At 44.9% G+C, this 26,504-nt stretch overlaps 1 protein-coding gene across 1 annotated transcript in view; it reads left to right on the plus strand.

Annotated features, from left to right (window-relative positions):
• LOC116581439 overlaps nt 1–23,073 on the plus strand; it is a 152,982-nt gene extending 129,909 nt beyond the window's left edge. Inside the window, exons 7-8 of the mRNA XM_032328620.1 lie at nt 22,304–22,367; nt 23,007–23,073. Coding sequence (XP_032184511.1) covers nt 22,304–22,367; nt 23,007–23,073 — 131 coding nt within the window. The remainder of the gene's footprint in view (nt 1–22,303; nt 22,368–23,006) is intronic.
• Nucleotides 23,074–26,504: the final 3,431 nt, after the last annotated feature.

The following is a 26,504-nucleotide window of genomic DNA, read 5'->3' on the forward strand; positions in this document are numbered from 1 at the left end:
ATGAAATTATGCTGGAAAAAAAAGAGACATATTTATTGAGTATCTGAGTTTGAAATTTGAAATGTAGATCTACAACCAATAGGGAAAGAACTGACCTTGGGGAATGTGGAGACAGTGGCCTGTGTTATGGCGAGTCAGCATTACTGGTCATTGAAAGCTCAGCCCTTACCTATCAGTTTGGGTTGCTCTAGTTACTACCTCTCCCAGGGTGGTGGTGGGGATTGAGAATTAATGTCTAAGTAAACTAAAGCTAGAACCCTTGGAGGGTTCTGGCCTCAGTAAAAGGGATTTAGAAAAACTGTGTCCATCAGCCTAGGGAAGCAAACAGGGAATCTGTCACTACCCAGGGCCTGGGTTAGAAAATTAACAAAACCAACTCACTCATGAGAAGCTAAGATGCCAAGTCTGCACTTCATGGTGGTGCTGAAAATCAAACTTAGGCTACTGGTAAGTGCCAGATTTCTGAAAGTGATGAGTTCACATTATAAACATGTTCTAAACTAGTGAGACCCCCAAGGTTCCCTGCAGACACAAAAGCAAAAGTACTCTACAATACCATTACCATAACCCTAGGTTCCATGGGACTCCCATGGTATGAACAGTCCCCATTAGAACTTAGCTATCATTCGAATAGTACAACCATAGAAGACATGGGCAACCATGAGGAAGAGTCAGTAGACACCACAAACAGTTAAATGAGCCTCCTCAGGAACTTTAGGCAACAGTATGGCAATGTGAAAAAGCTTGTTTAAGATTTGTAAAGAGATAAAGAAAAAGTAGAAATCATCCTTAAAGAATAAGATAATACGAAAAGGATAACTAGCAGCTTTGAAAAAAGAAGCAAATAGGATGTCTGCCTATGAAAAACAAAACCAAACCAAACATGGGCACAGAAAATAAAACCTCAATAAATGTGTTAGCAGATTAAACACCACTGGAAAGAGAATTACGAAAGTAAAAGATAGAGCTGAGAACATCGCCCCGAATAAGGATCATGGAAGACGAGATGGGCAAGAAGGATAAAAGACAGGGAGAACAGGTATGAGGAGCGTTCTAGTGGGAAAGAACACAGAGAATGGGAAATGGGCAATATTCAAGGAGAATTTTCAGAAGGCAGGAAGCACACTGAGTTCTGAACAGGGTATGGATAGGGAGGCATCAACCTGAGACTGAAATATAACAAAGACAATGAAAATACGGAAAACCGTGAAATTATCTGCAAAGGAAACACAGGTTGATAGCTGCAAGAGAAGCCCAGAACAATGGAAGAGTCCCTTTAAACCCCCGCTGAAGAAAACTGTCAGACTAGAATTCTGTACTCAGTTTAAACATCAACAACGAAGGTCATAAAAAAAATCTAGACAGAAAAGGTGGAGGAAGGTTAATGATCCATGGATGCATTCTGGAAAAAGGAAACTGACCATAGAAAGAGTGCCAGAAGCATTATTTAGCAGACATCCTGCTGCCATCGGTCACTAACCAAACAACCATTTCTCTTAAAAAACAGTAACCTGGGGGCACCTGGGTGGCTCAGTGGGTTAAGCCTCTGCCTTTGGCTCAGGTCATGATCTCAAGGTCCTGGGATCGAATCCCGTATCAGGCTCTCTGCTCAGCAGTGAGCCTGCTTCCCTCTCTCTCTGCCTGGCTCTCTGCCTACTTGTGATCTCTGTCCGTCAAATAAACAAATAAAAATCTTAAAAAAAAAATAAAACAGTAACTGATACTGGGTGGGGTGGAAACAAAATAACCAGTTAACAAAAATGAATGTAATGCAAGGAAAGCCGTGAGAGCTAACCCCCCAGGGGCTGCTTAGTGTTCCGGAGCAGAGCTGAAATAGCAGACAACTAAGGAGACAAAGTGTGCCTACTAGAAACTGAAGGGAAACTGCTAGAAAAATAGAAGTAGAATGCATCACCTCCAAAATAGTAGAGAGGCAAGAACACCTAATTCATTCAGTACAAAAATAGGAAATATAAACACGATGAAATATATAACATCAAATAAATTCACAACATAAAATGGTCAAAATAAATCCAGATGTGCAATTACAATAGATAGGAATGGCTTGCTGTCCTCAGTTAACACACGGGTATTCTGCTATTAGATAAAGAAGGTATGTATATGCTACTTATTAGAGATAAACCTAAAAAAATAATTTTGTAGGTAATGGGATTGAAGAAGATATCCCAAGCGGATGGCTGGCCAAAAGAAGGCTGGCGTATCAAAGAGTGGCATCAGATAAAATATGATTTAAGATGACAAAACATAATTAGGGATAAAAATGACCATGGTGTAATTACTAAAGGGGAGAATTCACCAGTAAGATACAAATACTGGGGGCGCCTGGGTGGCTCAGTGGGTTAAAGCCTCTGCCTTCGGCTCAGTTCATGATCCCAGGGCCCTGGGATCAAGCCCTGGGATCGGGCTCTCTGCTCAGCAGGGAGCCTGCTTCCTCCTCTCTCTCTCTGCCTGCCTCTCTGCCTACTTGTGATCTTTGTCTGTCAAATAAGTAAATAAAATCTTAAGAAAAAAAATACTGAAAGCTGTGTTCAACTAACAAAACAGCATCGGATAAAGCAAATATGACAGAATGACAAGAAGAATCTGATAAATCTACAGTCAACATTTTGTAGAAACTGATGCACAAAGGAAATGAAAAATAAGGATACTGAAGTTTTGAATATCACAATTCATAAACTTGGTCTAATGAACATGTTTAGGATATGGAAACTAAAAATTAGAATATAAAAAGAAGTTTCCAGGTCTACGAAGCAAGTCTCAAAAATGCTAAAGATTCAATGCGTGTAGACGACCTTCCTTGCTGATGCAAGAAACTTGAAGCAGAAGGGCAGAAAAGCAATCAGACCCTCTCCTGACTGACGCTGGGCTGGATCTCACCACCCTGAGATCATGACCTGAGCCCAAATCAAGAGTTGGCTGCATATGGGACAGCCACCCAGGCGCCCTAGGGAAATGATTATACTTTTAAACAATTCACAGGCCAAAGAAGAAATCGGATGGAAACTAGAACATATTTAGACATAAGCAGTAATAGAAAAACACATCCCATTAAAACATGCAGATGCCAATTTTAAAAACTCACATGGAAGCGAACAGCAGCCAGTTCAGTAGAAATGGGGGAAATACAAATTGAAGTAATGAGATTCTGGTACACCTGTCAGTATGGCAGAGATTGGGACAAATCTGGCAAGGACAAGCATCGGGACTGATACGAGATGGTGGCAATCCTCCCACACAGCGTCGGGTTGGCGGTGTCAAGGCTGCCGCAGGTCTGGGAGGCTTGTCAGCAGCTAGACAAACTAACCCACACACCCTCCAAGTCCGCCATCTCTGAGCGCACGGCATGGCCTGGCCATCACCCATGAGGGGGTCGTGGCATCAGAAAGATCCTAAACAGCCTTCCAAACAAATGAGGAGGAAGCAGAAGATCTCAAGGTGCGTTATCTATATTAAGATTAGGTGTTGACTTTGTAAAAATTGTGTGTGTGTTGGTGGCAATGTCAGTGTGTGCTTTCTGGGGTTCATGGTAAAGAAAAGAATCAAAGAGACCCTGCCATAAAGAAAGCCTCACATTTGTCCCCACAGTGGGGGTCGAGATGAGTATTCGTTGTAGGGTTGTTGGCAATAGTGAAAATTGAAAATAGCCAGAAGTCTAGTTAAAAAAAAAAAAAAAAAGGCTATATTTATCTTAGTGGAATATGATCCTACAGTTAAAATAACCTAGATCTCCATTTTTCAATGTGGAGAAATCTCAGAACCTTAATGTTGACGAGAAGGAAAGCACAGGGTTAATTTCTCCGGTATCAAAATACTGAAAACGCTCACGGAAAGGATACCCAGCCGCTGGGGCTGGCCGGGTCTCCACCTGAGGAGAGGGGTCTGGAGACCAGGCGGGGTGTGCATGCGCGGGGAGGGGGGTGTCTTCTGTTTCAGCTCTGACATCCTACATATAAACAAATAACAAATATTTGGGGGCAAATCTGGGGAAAATGTGAACAAACTGCACAATTTGGGTTCTGGGTACGTAGCTGTCTGTTACTTACCCTATGTTTGAAACAGTTCCACAAATAAAAACCTAAAAATTAAAATGACCACAATGAAAGTACCTTCAGAGCGTGGCTTCCCCATCCCTGCACAGGCTCTCAAACCACAGGGCCAGCTGAATGGCCCATGTACTTGGCTGTTCGGAAGGGGACCCTTGCTGGCATTTAGCTTGGGGGCAGGGAGGCAATGTAAATTTATATCACACACTCCGACAAAATCAATAGAGGTAATTTCCTGATTCGAACCCATAGATGTGCGCAAAACCATCCAGATCCACGGAGAATGATACACACAGAGGGGGAGTTGGTAGGGGGTGGTGGTGACTGTGGGCCTGAATTATTCAGTGTCTGTATCACGTTCCCATCAGTTTGGGCTCTAGCTGGGGCGTGGCGGCAGAAGCCTGAGTTCAGGCTGCTGGACCGGCCGCGGCTCAGATGCTCTGACAATAACACCCGTGATGAATGATAATTGTGTTTTCTCTACATCAGTGTATGGAAATCTGTTTATAGATTTGGATTACAAATTCTGGAAGCTTTGTATGTTTAATGATTTTTTTCGCCGACCTCAAAAGGCTCTGTACTATTTCAGCCGTGACTCCGCCTAAATTTTGGGCATTGTGGAATGAACCCCGATTCTGTCCTGTGGAATTAACTTTTGCAATGAAAAAACCTGAAGTATCACTTCTACTACCCCAAATTATTAGTTTTATTCATAAAAAAAAAGCAGGAAAGGGAAAAAGTAGGTATTTGGGAAAAGACTTTAGTGAATGGCTGTTTTTCTCTACGAGGCTTTTATAGGATACCTGTAATCCCAAACTTCATAACTGGAGTCCCTGCCGGACAGAGAGGCAGTCTGTAGGGTCTCATGTGTGCCTCTATGAGACCAAAGCAGTAGGCCATGAAGTTCAGTTCTAACGGGATTAGAAAATACGGTGGCTGGTGAATGGCCACAAAATCAAAAGGTGCTGAGTGACATACACATTAGAAGAAGAAAAATTGAATTAGCAGTGACATTTTTTGGCCTGAGGCCTTTTTTTTTTTTTTTTTTTTGGCTGTGGAAATAAAGACAAACTTTGATCTAGTCTACTCAGAACCTGACAAAGACATCAAGGCCAGAATATTGCCTCTAATCTTATTTGCTGTTTCCACTGGCTTCTCTGCTTCTTGAGGATGAGGCCAAAAGTACCTCTGAATTGACATTTTTTTAAAGTTTATTTATTTTTAGTAATCTCTACACCCAACACGGGGCTTGAGCCTGTGACCCCAAGATCAAGAGTTGCATGCTCTTCTCATAGAGTCAGCCAGGTGCCCCATGAATGGACATTTTCGTGATCCTGTTACAACAACCCAAAAGGGAAGTCGGGCTGGATGCTCAAAAGGAGTCCCGTTTGTGATTGTGGTGGGAGGCCACCAGTGGTCTGGCCAAGGGTTTCGATTCACGGGATTTACATATTCTTCCTTAGCATTGGAAAAGTCATAGCCAGCAGAAGTCAAATATAAAAGAGGGCAAGGAAATAGCAGCGTGGCAACTGTAGAGTTATGAAAAAGACATAATAAGCAAAGATTTCTTGTTCTTTTTTTTTTTAAAAGATTTTATTTATTTATTTGACAGAGAGAGATCACAGTAGACAGAGAGGCAGGTAGAGAGAGAGAGAGAGAGAGAGAAAGGGAAGCAGGCTCCCTGCTGAGCAGAGAGCCCGATGCAGGACTCGATCCCAGGACCCTGAGATCATGACCTGGGCCGAAGGCAGCGGCTTAACCCACTGAGCCACCCAGGCGCCCCAGATTTCTTGTTCTTAAATGAAAAACTTCATTATTTTTTCAGGGAAAAGAAAACATTAACAGGAGGAGACCTGCGTAGACACAATCTAAAAATGTCTCTTACGTTTTGAAAATAAAGAAAATATGGTGTAAGCATCAAGCAGGGAAATAGTCATCTTCAAAAACAAACACAAGGGGCTGACTCAGTTAAGCGTCCAACTCTTGATTTAAGCTCAGACCATCGCCTCAGGGTCCTGGGAGTGAGCCCTACGTCAAGCTCCATGCTCAGCGTAGAGTCTGCTTGGGATTCCCTCTCTCCCTCACCCTCTAATTGTTGAATTCTAAAACCTTGAGTTATCACTGACTCCTCTTGTACTCAAACACGCCAAGTCCAACTCTCCAGGAAATCCAATGGCTTTCCCTATGCCTTAGAGTAAAAAACCAAAGCAATAACCCATAAAATCCTGCATGATTTGGACCCTCTGGTGTGATCTCTGGCTACTCTCCCTCACTCACAGTTGTCCCAGCCACATTAACTTCCTTAATGTTGCTCAACACTCCAAACACATTCCAACCTCAGGGCCTTTGCACTGGCTCTTTCTCCTGTCTGAAATACTCTTTCCCTCTTTCCCCACTTATCCACATGACTCCCTCATTTCCCTCATGTCCTTCAAATATATCCCCTGATCTAATATAAAACAACATCCTGCCCCTTCTTATCACGACCTGGCATACTCTCTCTGTTTACTTGTTTACAGTTTATTCTTCTCCACCAGAATGCAAGTCCCATGAGACCCTTGTTTTATTTTTTTGCCTCTCTCTCCCCACAGTCTGAAACCGTGCTCAGCCCATGGTAGGTGCCCAGTCCAGACTGTTGCTGTGTGTTGTTGCTGATGACTCGGAGTCAACTAATCTGGAAATTTGTCTCAATTATAACTTCATGTGACCTCCCTGAGATTCATCTGCCTTAGCTGGGTTGCAGGGGATATTAATATCTGTCCTGCCTAGTTCACAGGGCAGCTGTAAAGCTCAAATGAGTTACTGGACTTAGACATTTTCTCTTTTCTTTTTTTTTTTTAAACAGCTTTATTGAGAGTTTTATTCATATACAATTTATTCTTTTTTTAATTTTTAATTTTTTATAAACATATATTTTTATCCCCAGGGGTACAAGTCTGTGAATCACCAGGTTTACACACTTCACAGCACTCACCAAAGCACACACCCTCCCCAGTGTCCATAACCCCACCCCCTTCTCCCTACCCCCCTCCCCCAGCAAGCCTCAGTTTGTTTTGTGAGATTAAGAGTCACTTATGGTTTGTCTCCCTCCCAATCCCATCTTGTTTCATACAATTTATTCTTTTAATGTGTACAATTAAATGGTTTTTTTAAAAGATATTTTATTTATTCATTTGATAGAGATGACAAGTAGACAGAGAGGCAGGCAGAGAGAGGGAGGAATCAGGCTCCCTGCCGAGCAGAGAACCCGATGCAGGATTCAATCCCAGGACCCTGAGATCATGACCTGAGCTGAAGGCAGAGGCTTAACCCACTGAGCCACCCAGGCGCCCAATTAAATGGGTTTGAATATAGTCACAGTTAATGCAAGTATCATCACAATCAATTTTTTTAAAAAAATTTTTAGTTTTTTAATTAACATATAATATATTATTAGCCCCAGGGGTACAGGTCTGTGAATCGCCAGGGTTACACACTTCACAGCACTCACCATAGCACATACTTTCCCCATGGACTTAGACATTTTCATAGGCCAGAGTCCTATGGCCAAAAATGCAAAGCAGGATCCATGGAACTCCTATCCTATAAAAGGATGTTTGATAATTTTCTATATAATTCCTATATGGGGGCGGGGAGTAAAGCCCTGAAGAAACTAGTGTGTTCTCACAAGGAATTCTCTGGCAAGTCCTGATCTTAAAATGATCAGTCCATAAAAATGGAAAGGCACAAAACCAAAGATGAATACAAAAGTCGTTAAGCATGGACAAGAATGGTTTCGGGGAGGCTGTGGGGGAAAAAGAGCTAAGGTTTGCAAAAATGTGAAGGATGAGAAAAATTGATTCGGGGGCACACTTGAAGCACGCAGATAAATGACAGGATGGTGCCAACAGATGACAGATGAAAAGTAGAACTCAGGCCTTACTCTGTTTCCCACAAAGAAAATGGTCTTTCGGTTTGAAATAAGAAACCGTTAAAAATGAAATTTAAAGAACAACAGAGGGAGGTAAAGAGAGTCTTGCTTCATCAAATGAGATCGAGTCCCCAGACCCAAGATAACTGTCCACCCAACCCACCACTTCATTTCATGGGTCTTTTTCTACCCCCCTCTCTCCCCCGACAAGCTTGGCAACCAGGTTACCCATCCAAGTTCTGGGTGTATTCCCCCAAGTTGACAGTGTAGTCTGATGAAAGGTGAGTAGAGAAGTCGCTCCTCATCTGGGACCTTCCTGGAAGGGCCATGGGCAGGGTGAACATCCACGTGCTTGTGTGTGTGTGTGTGTGTGTGTGTGCGCGCGCGCGCGCACACGTGCGTGCACACACAAGTGACTTCCTTCACCAGGGAGGTCAGGTGGAGTATCTTCTGATGATGGTGAACTAATGGTTTATTGTCTCCAAGCATCTCCTCTACCTGAGGTATGCCATTTTGGGGAACCTGAGGGCCACTGCTCCCCTGCCGCCGGCAAGTCCAACTCAGCTGTACTCTGGGATTTTCCTGCTGATTGTTGAATACTCCAAACAGCTTACAGGACCTTGCCTTCTCTTCTGGAAGCCCCACAAAATACTCCTCAGGTGCAGGAAACTCTGGGCAGGTTGTAGATCAATATATATATATATTTTTTACTAGATAATGTATCTTTAAAAAATTTTTTTGTATTGTAAAATATATACAACATAAAATTTACAGTTTTAACCCCCTCAGTGTACATGTCCGTGGCATTAAGTATATTCACCTTGCCAGGCAGCCATCACCCCCATCCCCTTCCAGAACTTTCTGATCTTCCCAGATTGAAGTGGTACCCTTGAAAGAATCCCTCAACGGCCCCTGCTTGATCCAGCCCCTGGTAGTCAGCATTCTGTGTTCTGTCTCTGTGAATTTGACCGCTCTCTGATTCTGTGAGGAATCACATGATATTTGTCTTTCTATGACTGGCTTCCTTCCATTTAGTGCGACGTCTTCAAGGTTCATCCCTGTGGCCGTGTGTCAGAATCTCTTTTCTTTTAAAGGCTGAATAATAGCGTATCTCATTTTTTTTAAAAGATTTTATTTATTTATTTGACAGAGAGAGATCACAAGTAGGCAGAGAGGCAGGCAGCGAGAGAGAGGAGGAAGCAGGCTCCCTGCTGAGCAGAGAGCCCGATGCGGGACTCGATGGGATCGAACATGACCTGAGCCGAAGGCAGCGGCTTAACCCACTGAGCCACCCAGGCGCCCCGCGTATCTCCATTTTAATGGGGTAAATTTTCTCCCAAAATCCCGTGGCTAAATGGCAGGAATGCAGACTGAAGGGTGGATACGGAAATTGTACTGAGGCGGTGTCATAGGGGGAGGAAAGCTGTCTCAGGAAATCTCCACAAGACTCCTGTCCAGACTGCCCTGGACAACATTTCTTTTTTTTTTTTTTTAAAGATTTTATTTATTAATTTGACAGAGAGAAATCACAAGTAGACGGAGAGGCAGCCAGAGAGAGAGAGAGAGGGAAGCAGGCTCTCCGCTGAGCAGAGAGCCCGATGCGGGACTCGATCCCAGAACTCCGAGATCATGACCCGAGCCGAAGGCAGCGGCTTAACCCACTGAGCCACCCAGGCGCCCTGGACAACATTTCTAACAATGACTTAAGTGAGGACCCAGGAGGGCTGCCAAGCTAATAACCTGTGAATGACAGAAAATTGGGCCTAACAGAACAAGGAATATGGATTAAAAATATTTAGTATACTAGAATGATGTACTGAGACCAAGGAGACGAAGTTCAACAACAGGAAGTGCCATATGTTAAAATTAAAGTGCATATCGTGTGCATACGTGCACACACATGCGTACACACACACAAACGCGTGCGCAGCAGTACAGGATGGAATAAAACTGTCCTTAGAGCAGCATGAGCGAGAGTTGTGGGTTTTAATTGACCACAGGCTCAGTCTGAGTCAACAGTGGGATGTGGTTGCCAAAAAAACAACTAATGCGACCCAAAGGTGCATTAATAGAAGCACAATGTTCAGAGCAAGGCAGGAAATAGCCCCTGCGCTGGCCTCGCTGGTCAGGCCGCCCCTGGAACGCTGTGTTCAGGTCGGCACCGCACTTTATGAGGGCCATCAAAAGCCTGGAGGGCGTTCGGCAGAGGGCAAACGGTCTGGAAAAGGCTCCTCGTGAGGAGCAGGAAACAAATCTGGGAACTTAGCAAGTAGGACTGAAGACCTGGCAGGGGGACGCAGGAGGCAGTTTAAAGTTTTGTGTGGTATTGGGAAATGGCACTGTCGCTCAGGGATGCAGGTTATGGCCAGGGTAGATTCTACTGAGAAGAAGAAACAACTTCGTTATCTTAGACCTGTCAAAACAACAGTGGGTGGCTTCCAGAGTGAGTTCCTCATCACTGGAGGCAATCAACCAGCATTGTTTCAGGGAAATGGTTCTCAGGGGCACTCCTGCCCCTCAGGAGAGAGAGAGACGTTGATTTTCACCAGTGGGAGGAGGCAGGTGGCTCCTGGTATCTGGTTAAGTACAGACCAGGAATGCTTCCAAACGTCCTGTGGTGCACAGGCCCGCCGGGAGAACAAAGAATTATCTAGCCCAAAACGTTGACTGTGCCGAGCTTGGGAAACCACAGAAGGCACTCCTGTACTGCAGTGTTGTAGAGCGGAGGTCCAAGCCCCACGGCTGGATCAGGCTTGTGGGTATCAGCCATACCACTGGCTAATGTTTAAGGATCCTGAGATTTCATATAAAGATCTGGAATTCCACCCCTTCCTTTAACAAAACAAAACAAAACTTACATTTGACGACAGTGGGCTCACCTTCCTGCACGGCAACAGTTTCCTGGAGCTGATTAGCTGAGGTCCCTTCTGGAAGAATCTAGAGCTCTCTAGCTCACCACAGTCCTCACTTCATTGCCTGTCTAGCCACGGGACGTGTTTGCATTTTGACCCCTCGTGCATTTCATCCACAGGTTCTCAACTCTGCCTTGGCATTCAGTTCACCTGGGGAGTTTTACAAGTCCCCCGCCGTCCCCCCCCACCCCCCGTACTCACCTGCACCCGAGACCAGCACAACAGACTCTCTGGGGGGTGGGACTCAGGCAGCACCATTCCTCACAGCTCCCCAAAATGGTTTCAAGGTCAAGTTTCAAGTCAAGCGCAGGATGCACAACTTTATCGTGAAACAATAATCTGTGGGTGGAGGTTCTAAGACAAATATACACAAACCCAGTAGAGAAAACTCTACAGTCAAGGGAATGTGAACCCCTGAATGGGCTGCTTCAGGAGAGAACTCCCATGTTTCTTGTGGTAGTCAATGAAGAGAACTTTTAAGAAGAAATCCCTACTTTGGAATACTTGAAAGGAAGGGAGACTGGACCGCAGACGGGGTTCTTCACTCTTGAGTGTGAAAGAGAATCACCTGACGGGTTTCCCCCAAGCGCACAGGTCCAAGTCCTATCCCAGAAGAGTATGATCTAGAAAGGTCAGGTAAGGGCTGAGCAGGTACAAGTTGAAAATCTTCCCAGACGATGCTGGTAAGCACTCCCAGGGAAGAACCACGGAGCAAGGTGCATGACCTCCCAAGCTCCGACCTCAACCTTGGCAGTGACTCGGGTCCTTAAAAAAAAAAAAAAATCTATGTCAGCCTTCAGATACACACTGGAAACCTAAAGGACATGACCACCACGGGTTGGGGAGTATTTTAGCACCCACAAAGATGAAGGTAAGCTTGAAGCTGCAAGATTCTCCGATTCAGACCTGACCCCGAGGCCTGAAGGGATTCAAGGAAAGAACTGTTTCAAGGTTCTAGCACATTTCCTGACACATCTGACACGTGATGTTTGCTTAAATAACCTCTCAGAAAGCCGCTTACATGCTTGCATGAATTTTTAGCTTCAAGCAACAGATACTGACACTGTCTGCTTTAAGCTAGAAAGAATTCCATTAAATGGGTATTAGAACAGTGTAAGAAGGCTTTAAAATATGTCTGCTTTAATAAAGCATGATACATCAGTGCAATGACTTATTATACGGCCATTAGAAACTATCGTACAGATTAAAATAAATACATTTAGTGGGTGTGTGAGGAGGTGCACAATACAGAGCTCTGGGAGAAAATGGCTATAGAACAGGATGTAAGATATGCAACTCATTTTCGTAACAACATGTATTTGTATTAATACTTATATATCAAATCTGGGGAAAATCTGAATCTTGACCTAAGCCTCATATTTTATACAAAAATTAACTGAAAACGGATCATCAGCATAAAAATGTAAACCTATAAAACTTTTAGGAGAAAAAAAAAAAGACATGAGAGAAAACCTTTTGGCTCTAGAACCAAAAAGCTCGGAGATTGGATGCCAAAAGCAGTCTGTAAAAAGAAAGTGATGAATTTGACCTCATCGACTACAAACTTCTGTGTTACAAAGGACCCGTGAAAAGGACGAAAATTCAAGCTGCAGATTGGGGACAGTGGGTGGGGGTGGGACTCAGGCAGCAAGATGTGCAAACCACACATTCAACAAAAGATTAGGATTTAGAATATATAAGGATCTCTCAAGACTCAGCAGTAAACAAACAAAAGATTAGAGAATGGGCCAAAGACATGAAAAGACTTTTCCCCCAAAAGGATATGCAGATGGAAAATAAGCCCATGGAAAGATGTTCAGTGTGATTAGTGATCAGGAAGACACAAATAAAAAACCACAATAAGGGACCATGAGTTACACAGCAGAATGGCTAAAATAAAAAAAAAAAAATCGTGACAACACCAAAGGCTGGTAAGAATGCAGAGAAACTGGCTCACTCACAGAGCAGAGGAGAGGAGGCTAGCCTAGAAAACAGTTTGGCAGTTTCTTAGAAAGTCAAGACGCAACCACCATTGGATCCAGCATTTCAGCTCTTGGGCGTTTATCCCAGAGAAGTGAAAAACGTATGTCCGCCTGAAATACGGGAATGTTCACAGCAGCTCTGCTTGAAATTGGCAAAACTGGAAAACTCAAATGTCCTTCCCTGGGTGAGTGATTAAAGAAATGGTTATATCCACACTAGGAAAGACTACTCAGACTCACTTTCAAAATATCTAAGTATAAAAGGAGGGGATGTTATAAAGAAATGTTATAAAAGTAATCCTATTGTTTGTACACATTTAAGGCCATGGAGGTGCCATGTAAATGACTGAAATTCAAGGTACGCAGCCCTAGAACATGCCCAATTCCCTGCTGTCTCTCTCTCTAAGGAATCTGAGGACAGGACACACACACAAAATTAAAGAACCCCAATAAATATGATCCACATCTTTCCTCTTTTTATTCACACAGAAGGGGGGAGATTCTAGATACGAATATATCCCCTCCTTTGTGTGTTAATGATCTAAAATGAGCAGTGGTCGTTGGAGCTTGCAGTATCATTAGACAGGGGTTAGGGTGGGTAGGGCAGAGATAGGGTTGGGGGGGGGGCATCAGGGAAGAGGCAGTCGCTGATGAAAATAAAGAAGGATTTTCAAGGTCTGCAGCCAAGCCTCAAGCCATCACTGGATAAGCAAGGAAGTGTGAGAAAGTTGTTTGTGTGAAATGGAGTGTAAACTGCAAACGTGTCATAGGGGTGGAGAGGAAGGGACAGGAGGGACCCACAGAGGAAGCACTGGCCCCCACCCTAAGTGGGAGGCTGTAGGAGTCTGGCGGTCCTTATTTATACGGTACCAGAGAACACTGCAGCTCACACCCCGTGTGCTTGCTGCCTCATCTCCGTCAACAGATGGAGGTAATAAAGAGGCTAAAAATGGAAACACGAACTGGTGTGTAGCTTTGTTATGGCAGTTTGTCACAGAACAGTCAAGAATCCCTTGCCGGTAAGTTGTGCTTGTCAAGGTCACCTGTGACCTCTTTGGTGGTATTAAATCTAACAGACACTTGGCTGGACAGGCTATAGCAAGGCCAGGGCGGCCAGTCTCTTGGGGGCATGAGGTTGGCCGCTGCCCACTTGCGATCAGCCAGGCACAAGCAATGGTTTGGCTTCCCTGGGGCTTCTGGAGGCCGTTAGTTCCAGCTTTGGTCAATAGCCTATGTAATTAATCAACTTAAAGGGAGTCCTGGTTAGCAATGGTTCTTGACACTGGCTGCACACCAGAATCACCTAGGGAGCTTTAAAAATAATACCAGGCCTAGACCTCACCCAGGACCAGTCAGTGAGGCTGAATATAAGCCATTCTTTAAAAGCACCCCAGGGGATTCTCATATGCGGCCCAGCTGAGAGCCAACAGGCTAGATCATTAAGGGGTCAAGTTCAGACACACATGGGGGATGCCAGTCTTGTTCCTTCTCTAATCTGTGATCGCCTACCTCTTCCTAGTACATTCTGAATTAGTGTGGAGACACAGGATTGGCATTGAAAGAGCAGGAGACCATAATTCATTTAAGCAAAAACCAATGGATGCGGTTTTAAGATAGCTTCTAATTTTATTTTAATAATGCTCTAATGAACCAGCCACCTTATGTGCAAACCTCTGTAGGGATCCATAATCTGTTTTCTTGGGATAGATTCTTACTCTGATTAAAAAAGGTAAGGATACTTCCTAAAGTTTCAATAATTCAAAAATTATTCGCCAACTTGGTTGGTTATAAATTCTGTTTAATATTATTTTACTTTGTACTTCTTTAATGTTCATTAATTCCGTTTGTATATTATCATTTGTATTTCTTTTCTGAAGTGGCTCTTCATGTGCTTTGACCATTTTTCCATTGTGGCGGTCACTTTTTGCTGATTTTTAAAGACTTTATATAGGACAGTATTGATGGTTATTAATATATGGTATATTAATGGTATATTTATATATTATGAATTGTATGTCATGTACAATTGCCAGTATTTTTTCTTGATACGTTTAATTTTGAGGCTTTTAGATACAGAAGTATAAATTACGTATGTATGCCAAATTTCCTAGTCTCATCCTCTGTGGTATCTTCCACTACGTTTAGGTTCTCAAGTTCCTTTTTATTTTAAATTGTTCTTGTAATTACTTTATGACCTAATTTCCAACACTAAATACTTTGATTCATCTGGAATTTCTTTTGGCAAAGAAATGGCCTTGATATCAACACCCAAGTGACATCTCCATCACATACTGGACATAAGGGCCCAGTTGTGAGCTTTCTCTTTTGCCCTGCTGATCATTCTGTCTGTACTGCCTTGAGCAAAGACCATCCTGTTTTAATACTGTCACTTTATCGTTTAAGATCTTGCAAAAAGTACTGTTGACCCTTGAATAACATGGGTTTGAACTATGTAGGTCCACTTATAGGTGGATTTTTTTTTTTTTTTTTATGAATAAGGCCCAGTACTGTGAATGTACTCTTCCTTAGGACTTTCTCATTAGCATTCTCTTTTCTCTAGTTTACTTAATTCTAAGAATACAGTTTAGAATACATAAACTTACAAAATATGTGTTCACTATTTATCTTACTGGTAAGGCTTCCTGTCAACAATAGGCTATTGTTAAGTTTTGGGGGAGGCAGAAGTTACACATGGATTTTCAACGGCATGGGAGCTGGTACCCCTAACCCCTATATTCAAGGGTCAACTGTGTATCATTCTTATTTTTATTTTCAAAAACATTCTGTCTATTCTTTGATTCTTTTTTTTTTTTTTTTTTTTTTTTTTAAAGATTTTATTTATTTGTTTGACAGAGAGAAATCACAAGTAGATGGAGAGGCAGGCAGAGAGAGAGAGAGAGGGAAGCAGGCTCCCTGCCAAGCAGAGAGCCCAATGCGGGACTCGATCCCAGGACCCTGAGATCATGACCTGAGCCGAAGGCAGCGGCTTAACCCACTGAGCCACCCAGGCGCCCTATTCTTTGATTCTTGAATAGTATTTTAGAAACTCCTCTAAAATTATTACAAAATTAATGCATATTAAGACAATATTGTTTGCAAATACTGACAAATCTATGGAACCAAAGAAAAAATCCACACATGGGAAATAGTATTTTTTTTTTAAAGATTTTATTTATTTATTTGACAGACAGAGATCACAAGTAGGCAGAGAGGCAGGCAGAGACAGAGGAGGAAGCAGGCTCCCTGCTGAGCAGAGAGCCCATGCGGGCTCCATCCCAGGTTCCTGAGATCATGACCTGAGCCGAAGGCAGAGGCCCCAAGCCACTGAGCCACCCAGGCACCCCGGGAACAGTATTTATTTATTTGAGAGAGAGCACGCACATATTTGAGCAGAGGGAGAGGGAGATAATATCCAGCAGACCCCTTGCTGAGTGCAGAGCCCAAGGCCAAGTTGGATCTCATGACCCTGAGCCGAAATCCAGAGTCACATACTCAACCTACTGAGCCACCCAGGCGCCCCAGGAAACACAGTATTTTGTATCTGCAAGAGAAGAGAGGACTATTCAGGTATTGATTTCAGACATGTGCTTATGTAACTGGAAAACATTACTGTGCTACCTCAGATTATATACAAAAATAAATTCTGGGAAAACTGGCAAACTCCATGAACAGTCAGTTTATAGACAATACCAATATATGTTCCTGGGCCATCCTAAATGGCCCAGGAACATATAAAAATAATCTTACCAACAGTGATAATCAGGGCAATGTATATAAAAACAACAATTAGATACCATTTTTCTACTGTTTGATTGGCAAGGTCACTTTTAAAACATAATCTCTTGGGCACCTGGGTGGCTCAGTGGCTTAAAGCCTCTGCCTTCCGCTCAGGTCATGATCCCAGAGTCCTGGGATCGAGTCCCGCATTGGGCTCTCTGCTCAGCGGGGAGCCTGCTTCTTCCTCTCTCTCTGCCTGCCTCTCCGCCTACTTGGATCTTTTTGTCAAATCAATAAAATCTTTAAAAACAAAGAAACAAACAAACAAAAAGCGAAACAATCTCTTAATACGTAGAGTTGATGAGCTTGGGAGGGTACGATCAGAGGAGCCGATTTGGGAAGAGCTATCCAAATTGAAAGCACACATCCTATGACCCTGGGGACGCACTCAGAGACACAGCAGCACGGGCACACAGTAAGGGTACACACAGGCGGGCTCCACCGGCTACTGAGATACTGAACTGTTTCCCATTCGGTTGGCGGACAGCCTCCACCTCACGTCCTGCAAGGGTCCTTGACTCCCACTGCCCAGGCCACTTTAACCTTCTCCCTCCCCCCACCCCGCCCCAAACTGTCCTGTGATCAACACCTGAAGAGTCAGAGTCAATGCCAGACCTCCCGGTCGCGGGAGAGAGGAGGTGCTCCCGAAGACTGCGGCACCCAACTTCGACCGCAAGCGGGTTACCAAGAGCTAGAAGCCACCAGGCTGGCCCAGACCACCACCTTCTAGACTTTCTGTAAGTGAACAGAGAATATCCTAGTCGAACTGCTGCTACTTTGGCTGTCTCGGTTACAGACAGCCACATCTAATCACAATGGTACAAAGGTAAATGCCTGTTAACAGGGAAATGGCTACATCAATCATGATATGTAAACAATGTATTGTAAACAACTGGACGCCTCATATATTTGATGAACTACTTTGCAGAGGTCGAGGTGAATCTGCAGGCATCACCAGGAGCGACAGAAGCACGGTGCGGAACGGCCTCATCATTCCTGTACTCTCCCCTCCAATCCCTTAATAAACCCGGCCGGGTCTTCCTAGTTTTCTAGACACGAAAGCACAGAAGAAAGACTAAAGATATACTATGTAAGCTGTGCAATGTTAAGAACTTTTGGGGAGAGAAGAAAAATTGCTGGGGAATGGCCAAAGGGCCCCCTTACCTTTGACGCTGGCATTCCTCCTTCATACAAAAGGAATGATTTGGGCACTACCTGTATGGTACAGATTAATTAGGTTCCCCACCTACCCACCAGCTGACCTTCTCAAACGGTTCACTTGCCTGCCGCTCGCTGCCTGCAGGGTCCACATGTGAGAGCTGTCAGAGCTGAAGACTCAGACTTGGAGGGGCGGCCGCTTTGGCACACAGAGATTAGCTCAAGAGCCACCACCCGAGAGCTTCGTGTTGGAGAAGTTCAAGGTTCTTTCAGAAGCCCTCTGTCGCACAGATTGCACTGCTTACAATACCACTGCGTGTAAAAGAATGAAATCAAGGTATTAATCTACAAGGACAAAGGGAGAGGACACAACAGCTCAGGAGAAATTACAGTAAAATACCGGGAGCGGTACCTGGCACCGCAGAGCCGAGAAACTTCAACCGAACGCTGGAAACAGGAACCACCGCTGGAGAGCATCGCCAAAAGCTTGGTAGTCGGAGGCATCGGGTGCTGCGGGAAGCAGGGGAGAGGGGCCGGGCTGAGCAGCCGGCCCCCTATCGCCTGCCATGCACACCATTGGGAATGTGTGCTGCCCACTCTGTAGTCGCTTGTTCTGTAGGAAACATGACTCAGATGAGCTCCAGGCACGGAGATCTCACAGTGCGCAGGAAAAGGAGAGGTGTGCTGGTGTGAACCAAGGGGAGAGGTTAAAATCACCCTCTTATTCCTGCCAGAGTCTTCTAATTATTTCTCATTTTGGAATGAGGTCAATTCTAAGATTCCTCGTTGCTTGAGAATAGCGAGGAGGCAGGGGTGTGGGGTGGAGGGGAACAGTCTGGGCAGTTGGCTCTTTCAGTTTGGGCTGACTATCTCCCAACAGTTCTTACCACGTTGACAATTCTTTGGCCCCTGGGGTGGATCCTCTCTGGATGAGCTGAGAAGCCACAGAGGGCTTTCAACAGAAGGATCCCTCTCGTCGTTGAGAAGATCTTAGGAAGACCGGGTGGGGCTAGATCCGTCAGTGTCTGGTCAGGGAAAGGGAAACACTCTAGGTATGTCAAACTGAAATGATTTAATATAGGAGATTGGTTCTAAAAGTACTGACAGGGTAGATGGCACCAAAAGGGAAGGATGAAATTACTGCGAAATCAGGTCAGGAGCCACCCCCATGCAGGCTGGGGAAGCAAAAGGGAAATGTTAGCTGAGCCCACGACTGCTACATGGGCTGTGGGTTCTGGAGCATCTGCAACCGTCTGCAGCCCTGGGGACCACAGCCACACCCGCCTAGTGGCAAGCCAGGAGGTCACACTCCCACTATCATAGGATCCTCTAGGCCCCAGAGGTGTCTTAAGAGGTGGAGCGTCTGCTACACCCATGAGTTCTGTGCTGCTGAGGCCACAGGAACGCCCACTTCAGCCTCCAAGCCACTCGAACAAATTCGAAGCCTGCCAGGATATTAGCAGTGGAGGTGGTGAGAGGCAGTCATATTCAGTATATGGTCTTGGGGTGGGTTGTGGACAACAGGATTTGCTCACAAATCAGGTGTGGGGTATGGTATGTCAGAAAGAGAAGTCAAGGTTAACCCTAGATTATTCTTTTAAAAAAATTTCCTTTTATGTGCAGAGAGTGCACAAGCAGGGGGAACGGGAGAGGGAGAAGCAGGCTCCCTGCTGAGCAGGGAGCCCGATGTGGGGCTTGACCCCAGGACCCTGGGGTTATGACTCGGGCTGAAGGCAGATGCTTAACCAACTGAGCCAACCAGGTTCCCCTAAAGATTTTTATTTATTTATTTGTGTGAGAGCGAGATCACAGCAAGGGGAAGGGGAGAGGGAAAATCAGACTCTGCTGAGCAGGGATCCTGATGTGGGACTCAATCCCAGGACCCTGAGCTGAAGGCAGATGCTTAACTGACTGAGCCACCCAGGCACCCCTAACTCTAGATTATTCTTGGCTTGAGCAAATGGAAGATGAGAATTGCCATTTACTTCGATGACCAAAATTACAGTGACAGCAGGTTTTAGGGAACTAGTGAGAGTTCTGTTTACATGACATGTTTAGGGAGAGATGCGGTTAGCCAGAAGACATTCCAGGGAAAGGAGCTACAAATGTGAGATACAGTAGTATACGATGGATACACACAGGAGACCTCTGGTGTCACTAAGGGAGGGAGTGTTGACAGAAAAGAGATAACGTTCAAGGACCAGTGCCTGGGGTACTCCAAGTGAGAGGTCAGGTAGGTAAAAATAGGCCATCAAAGGAAACAGGAGAAGCAGAAAAGTGGGAAAAACACCAGAAGGATGTGGCATCTTCCAGTCCTGGTGACCAGAGTTTCAGGAAGGAAAGAGGGTTGTCTGTGCCACGTCCTGTGCCACTAAGATGAAGAGTTGGCTTCGGTTTCATATGATGGATGTCACTGGTGACTTCCAGAAGAACAGCTTCAGAGGGGAGGTGGGAGCATAAGCCTGACTGGGATGGCTCAGGGTGAGGGGATGGGGAGATAGGGGTAGCAGTGGGGAGAGATCACCCTCACTGAGTACAGAGAGGGATGAAAAAAATGGCGCTCCAGTTGGAGGGAAAGGGGAGGTCAAGACCGGGTTGCTTGCCTCTCTTCTTTTGAAGATGGAAGAGATATCAATATACTGATAACGCTGATAGGAAGGACCCTGTGGAGAGGAGGCACTGATGACGAGGGAGAAAAAGGGAATGCTGGCTGCAGTCATGTCCTGGAGCAGACAGGAGCAGACTGGATAGGGTGTACGGATGGAGGGACCACTGAAGTCTGGAGGAAGCAAGGCCACCAGATGATCCGGATGGGCAGGAGCTGTTGAGGAGAGGAGAGAAGGAACCAAACACGTACATAGGAGAACCGAGAATGAGTGGGCAAGGGGGACGTAGCATGATTGCCAGGAAATGTGAAGGGTCCACTTGAGATGAGAAATGATGAATTTTAAGTGGGACTAGTCATCGTGCTTGTGCATTTGCTGTTTTCAGCTGTGTGGGTATAGGTACTGGGCACTGAGTGGGCAGAGTTGATTTTAACCAGAAAATGTAGCGCAGTGAGAGTGGGTCAAAGGAGTAGATGGTTTAAGCAAAAGGTAACTACAGAGCATGTTTATCTGTGCAGAAGGGGCATGAGGGGGTGATCAATGAATAGAAGATCCAGTCCTTTAAGATAAGCTATCCCATGTCCTCATGCCAAAGTCCTCCAGGTGGAGGGGTCTTTGGGGGTGTTACCTGTTTATCTAACAAGCATTCACGGCACACTTGCCAAAAACTAGGTCCAAATGGATATGTGGTTACTTCCTTAGAAGCATGTGAAGTATCAGGAAGATAAGTTGGATGGATCCAAAGCAGGAGGGATCTTGGGCAATTACTGAGAACACAGGTTGACTTCATTTATTTATTTATTTATTTATTATTTTTTCAAAAGATTTTATTTGTTTATTTGACAGAGAGAGAGAGAGATCACAGGTAGGCAGAGAAGTAGGCAGAGAGAGAGGAGGAAGCAGGCTCCCCGCTGAGCAGAGAGCCCGATGCGGGACTCGATCCCAGGACCCTGAGATCATGACCTGAGCTGAAGGCAGAGGCTTTAACCCACTGAGCCACCCAGGCACCCCTGACTTTATTTTATTGTTGATAAAATTTTTAAGTAGGTTGAAAGATGCAGATCTAATGGAAAAGTACATATCTTTATCAACCAAAATAAGTAAAAAAGAGAATTTATGGATAGATGTAATTGAAAAGTTTGCAGTATAATAATGGCTTATGTTTACCAAGAGCTTACTATTAGCAGGCTCTGTTCTACGTGCATTACATTTATAATCTTGTTTAATCTCACTAGCAGACCCAGGATTTGAACTCAGGCAACCTGTTTCCAGACACTGCACTCCTAGCCACTATGCCTTACTGTCTCTTGAAGAGACAGCTTCAGGCAAAGCTGGATCCAAGGAGTCAAACACTATTACCGGGACTCAGTCTTTCCCTTTCCCTCTGCTTACTTACATGTTGAATTAGTTCACAAATGTGTTAAGTTCTCTCCATTCATGGTAGCTGCCAGCTTACCCCATCCTTAGAAAGCAAGCAGGGTATTTTCTCTTTCTGAAAGTATTAGACCTACATGGGTCTGTAGTTAATGATATGAAATAGATTCACAATATTGTCAAGTAAAAAAGCATTTTACAAAATAGCAGATATGGGCTGATCCATAAACTAACAAACACATGTATAATTGGAAGGATATAAAAAACATTAGTGATAGTAATTTCCGAGTATTTTTATATGGGGGACTTTTTTCTTTTTGCTTCTCTTTGGTTCTGCATTCAGGATAATATAATCTATAATAATAATGTTGAAGGAAACAGAAAACTCAATACAAGCCAACAAATATATCTCCTCAAGTTGTTCTCTGCAGCTAGGTACCACTAAGATCTGCATTTCAGAAATGGGTAAATTGGGGCATCACCAATAGTGATATTCTCATCTGCTTCCATTTGGTTAAAGACAAGAAGATGAGAGGGAGTATCACCAGGTACTCTGGGTCAGCTCTGCTACATTATTGTACAAGGTTAGTATCTTCTCTGACATGATAAATAATCCACTTTGGGTAAATTTTGTAATGAAATATTAGTTCTTTCTTGGAAGCCTACCCCTAACAGGGTAATAGTTAGTGATCCATGGTCCATCAAGGAGGAGAAAGGAGCTCGGGAATCCAGGGGAGGCCCAGCATGAATACGCAGCCTAGATTCCAGGTACTAGGCTGATCGGGAACTAGCTATTTAGTCCCCGGCCCCCAAGTAGTTTACCGTCACATTAAGAACGCAAGATGGTAAGATAAGGCGAGCAGAAGATTGTGTGGGTCTATATAATGCAGGATGGGAGGTGGGGCACGAAGCAGTTCTGACCCAAGGGAAGGCTGTTGGTGAAGCTGATCATCAGCCTCCCCATTTGGGCTTTTTTTTTTTTTTTAAGCTTGATTGATTTTGGGGTGGGGGACAGGAGAGTGTGCGTGCAGGGGGAGGGGCTGAGGGAGAGAGGGAATCTCAAGCAGACTCCTTGCTGACCGTGGATCCCGACTCGGGGCTGGATCTCATGACCCTGAGATCATGACCTGAGCCAAAATCAAGAGCGAGACACTTAACTAACTAAGCCACCCAGGTGCCCCATTCATGCTCCCCCCACCCCCACTGGTTGTCCCCTTCTCCAGCCTACAGCATCTGGAGAACAAGGGAAAAATCAACCTCCTTGAGATGGCTTCCACATTTACGAGATAGGAATACTAATAAGCCCTATCTCATTGGCCTTTTGCGAGGATGAGATGAGGTACTGCATCTGAATGCCGAGCCCGGGGTCTGGTGCTGAATAAATGCTCAGTACTTCGTGTCCATTACGTTGATGATGAATGCTGCGGACGGCACAAGTACACCACCACGGAGATGACAGAAGGTTTGGAACCTTACAAAGTGCTTAGCCATGGTTCCTGGCCTTTCAGATTTGGTTCCCTTCTGGAGGCAGCATCTGGTTCCTTGCATTTTCGCTCTCGGACTTCAGCCAGAGAACGGAGCACGCGGAAAACCTCTCATCCTCACTCCCGGTCTGTTCCTAAAGGTAGAATATTCACGCACACCCTCCAGCTCAGATGTGAACTCTGCACCTCGCACAACCCGCAAGACCGCGGGAGTCCATTTCACCATTCTTCGTCTCTTAGGAACCACCCGGTTTGGAACATTTTCTCACACTTTACAAAACTAGGCTCTAGGGGGAACAGAATGGAAACTTACATGGAAATACGGCTGAATGAGGCTTGATTGGGTCCAAAGACTTAGGGGAAAGAAAATCTCCTTGTTTAATAATTTCAAATTCAAGGTCTTAAATGCAGGTTATAAGAGTGGAAGGGAGGATTCAAGAGGATGCTCATGCAAACGAGCAAACTAAGACTCAGAAAGGAAGGCAAAAGGAGGAGCTGTGTCCTGTGGTTGCTATCCTGTGTATGCGCCCTGTTCCCCCACCTTCATTCTGTGAGCAACGGCTAAGTTCTTTTTCTGTGTGAGCTATTCCAAATCCCTCTTTTTGTCTATTAGCCCAAAGTTAGCTTCTGTTGCTCACAACTCAGTAGCCCTTCCTGATTTATAAATAAAGGGGGCAAAAAGGCAGATGAGAATGAGAAGAAAATAAAACAAGGTCCAGAGAGGAATAGAGAAGACCGAGAAAAGCAGCCAGATCTTAGGACTGTATCTGATTTTTTTTTAAAGATTTTATTTATTTGTTTGACAGAAAAATCACAAGTAGACGGAGAGGCAGACAGAGAGAGAGAGAGGGAAGCAGGCTCCCTGCTGAGCAGAGAGCCCGATGCGGGACTCGATCCCAGGACCCTGAGATCATGACCTGAGCTGAAGGCAGCGGCTTAACCCACTGAGCCACGCAGTCACCCCTGTATCTGAATTTTGAAGGATTCCAGTCCCAGTTTGTGCATAATCCTCCCCGATGCTCTCAAAGAAGAATGGCCGTACTTCTGGAAAAAAGAGAGGGCTTGGGGGTGAGGAGCAGGCATGACTGCTGTCTCACTCCTGAAAACCTCCACTGAAATCTCGGTCACTACTCTGGTTGGAAAACTGAAGAGGCAAGTCTGCCTGGCTCTGATGGGTTGGAATACCCAGGCATTTCACAGATTATGAATTCGAGGATAAAAATAATTTTTAAGTAGAGCCAAGTAGAGAATGATGAGAAAAAACTACACTCATTTTTTTTTCAAGAAAAAGTTCTTGTCAGAGTGAATTAATCCACATTTAACCTTGTAATTCTAACAACGAAGTGCAGAAATAACAGGTTCACAATGTGAAAAACTGTCAAAGGTGTATCTTAGAGCTCCTTCCAGCGTATTTGTTTTGACATTATTATTAAAAATGTGAGTGAAGAATTAATAAAATTGTAATCAAACCCAGAGAGGACATAATGCCAGCAGTGTGGTTCATGCCTTGAATAATGGAACCCCAGGAGGTTTTCGGAGTTAATCCTAACTCCCCATTTTACAGCTCAGCAAACCAAGGCTCAGAAAGGTCAACCCACGTGCCCAAGGTACACCAGGAATCAAGGGTCGGGCTGCCGCAATTCAACCTTTCTACGTTTTCTTTTTGAATAACTGAAAGCTGCATTGTGATTCAGGATTCAAGTAGACATTTGTGAAAAACTGGAGCAGAGAGCTGATGAGACAAGATAAAATTTAATCAGGTCAGATACATAAGGATCTACATGTTGGGTCCAAAAAAGCCCACTGTACAAGCACAGTATGGGGTGAGACATGCCTTAATCAGCAGCACTCGTAAGAGACACTTAGAGATGGAACTTGGCTGTGAGTTTGAGATGTCAGCAGTATGATGTAGCTTCAAGATAAAGATAATGGAGTCGGAGGTGGCATTACTAGAGGCAGAGTTTACCGAAGGAAGGTGAACCTCCTGGTGAACTTTTCACCCTACACCTGGAAGTCCTCATTGGGTCCCAGGTGTCAGGTTTTGGAGGTAATACAGATGTTAGCTTACACCTGAGAGAGCAGCCTGGGATGGAATGCTATTAGGAATGATCAAAGGAAGAGAGGGGACTGTAAAGCACTGTCATTTAAGAGCTTGAGTCCTGGAGTCAGGTTAACTCTAGTCCTGTTAACCACTGACTAGGTGTTCATTAAGCCTTTATCGTACTGTCTGTAAATTAGGAATTATAAATGAGTACCTATATCCAAAGACTAAGGAGGTAGAGCATGTCAAGTGATATATGCATTACCGGCACCAGACAACCACCCAATAATTGTTAGCTACTATGAGAATTAAGAAAGGGAGGTGATGTTAGGATAATGGTAACAAGCTCCTAGGCTTGTTTAAGAGAGTTAATATGGGAAGGCTTGAAACAAAGTTGGCAGTTATGATCTGTAATAGAAGGATTGGCCTAAGGTTTCTAGGGTGGGCCTTGTTTGGGGACAGAATATTTCCTGACTTGGGCTAAGGTCCATAGAGCCTGATCAGGTCATTCCCTGAACAAGGATGTTTATTAGTTTGTGGGAGGAGAGGGTACAGGAGATGGTGGTCACTCAGACATTCTGCGGGGGTAGCACTTAGTGAATGCCTGGGATTTGGCATTGCTGTGGAGTGACAACTACGTTCTTGGGCACGGTCATTTAGGTCTGCTCTGACCCACTAATGTGGCCACTCAGGGCAGCACTGGGTTTGGTCACACATGCCAGTTCTGGGCATGGTCACTGTGGGCAATTTACTTGGGAATCGTTCGAACCCAACGCGGAATTGCGCCTGGATCAGTCCTCCCCTCTGTTTCCTCCTCGTGTCCCTGGGTGAAATCTGCAGCATTCTGGATCTTAGGGACGCTGTGGGACCCCAGAACAGCTCCCCGGGGAGCAGTCCGCCGCTAGGGGGCGGCCGCTGAGAGGAACCAGCCCCGCGCGGAGTCCGCTCCTTTGGGGCTCACTCTCCCGACACGTCCCAGGAACGGTGGGGTGACAGTGGGGTGGGGGCGCATTCTTCACGGGTGTGAGACAGAGCGAGCCGCCTGCGTATGAGTCAGCGCGCGCGGGGCTGGGGAGCTCCGTGAATAGTCACGGAATCTCACTCACGCTCGGCTCCTCCACCCATCCCCGTCTAGAGCGTGTGTCCCAGTCCCGCGCGTGTGTGCGCACACGACACGATGTCCGATTCCAGGCTGT

The sequence above is a fragment of the Mustela erminea genome, chromosome 20, assembly GCF_009829155.1.
Source record: "Mustela erminea isolate mMusErm1 chromosome 20, mMusErm1.Pri, whole genome shotgun sequence".
Classification (NCBI taxonomy): domain Eukaryota; kingdom Metazoa; phylum Chordata; class Mammalia; order Carnivora; family Mustelidae; genus Mustela; species Mustela erminea.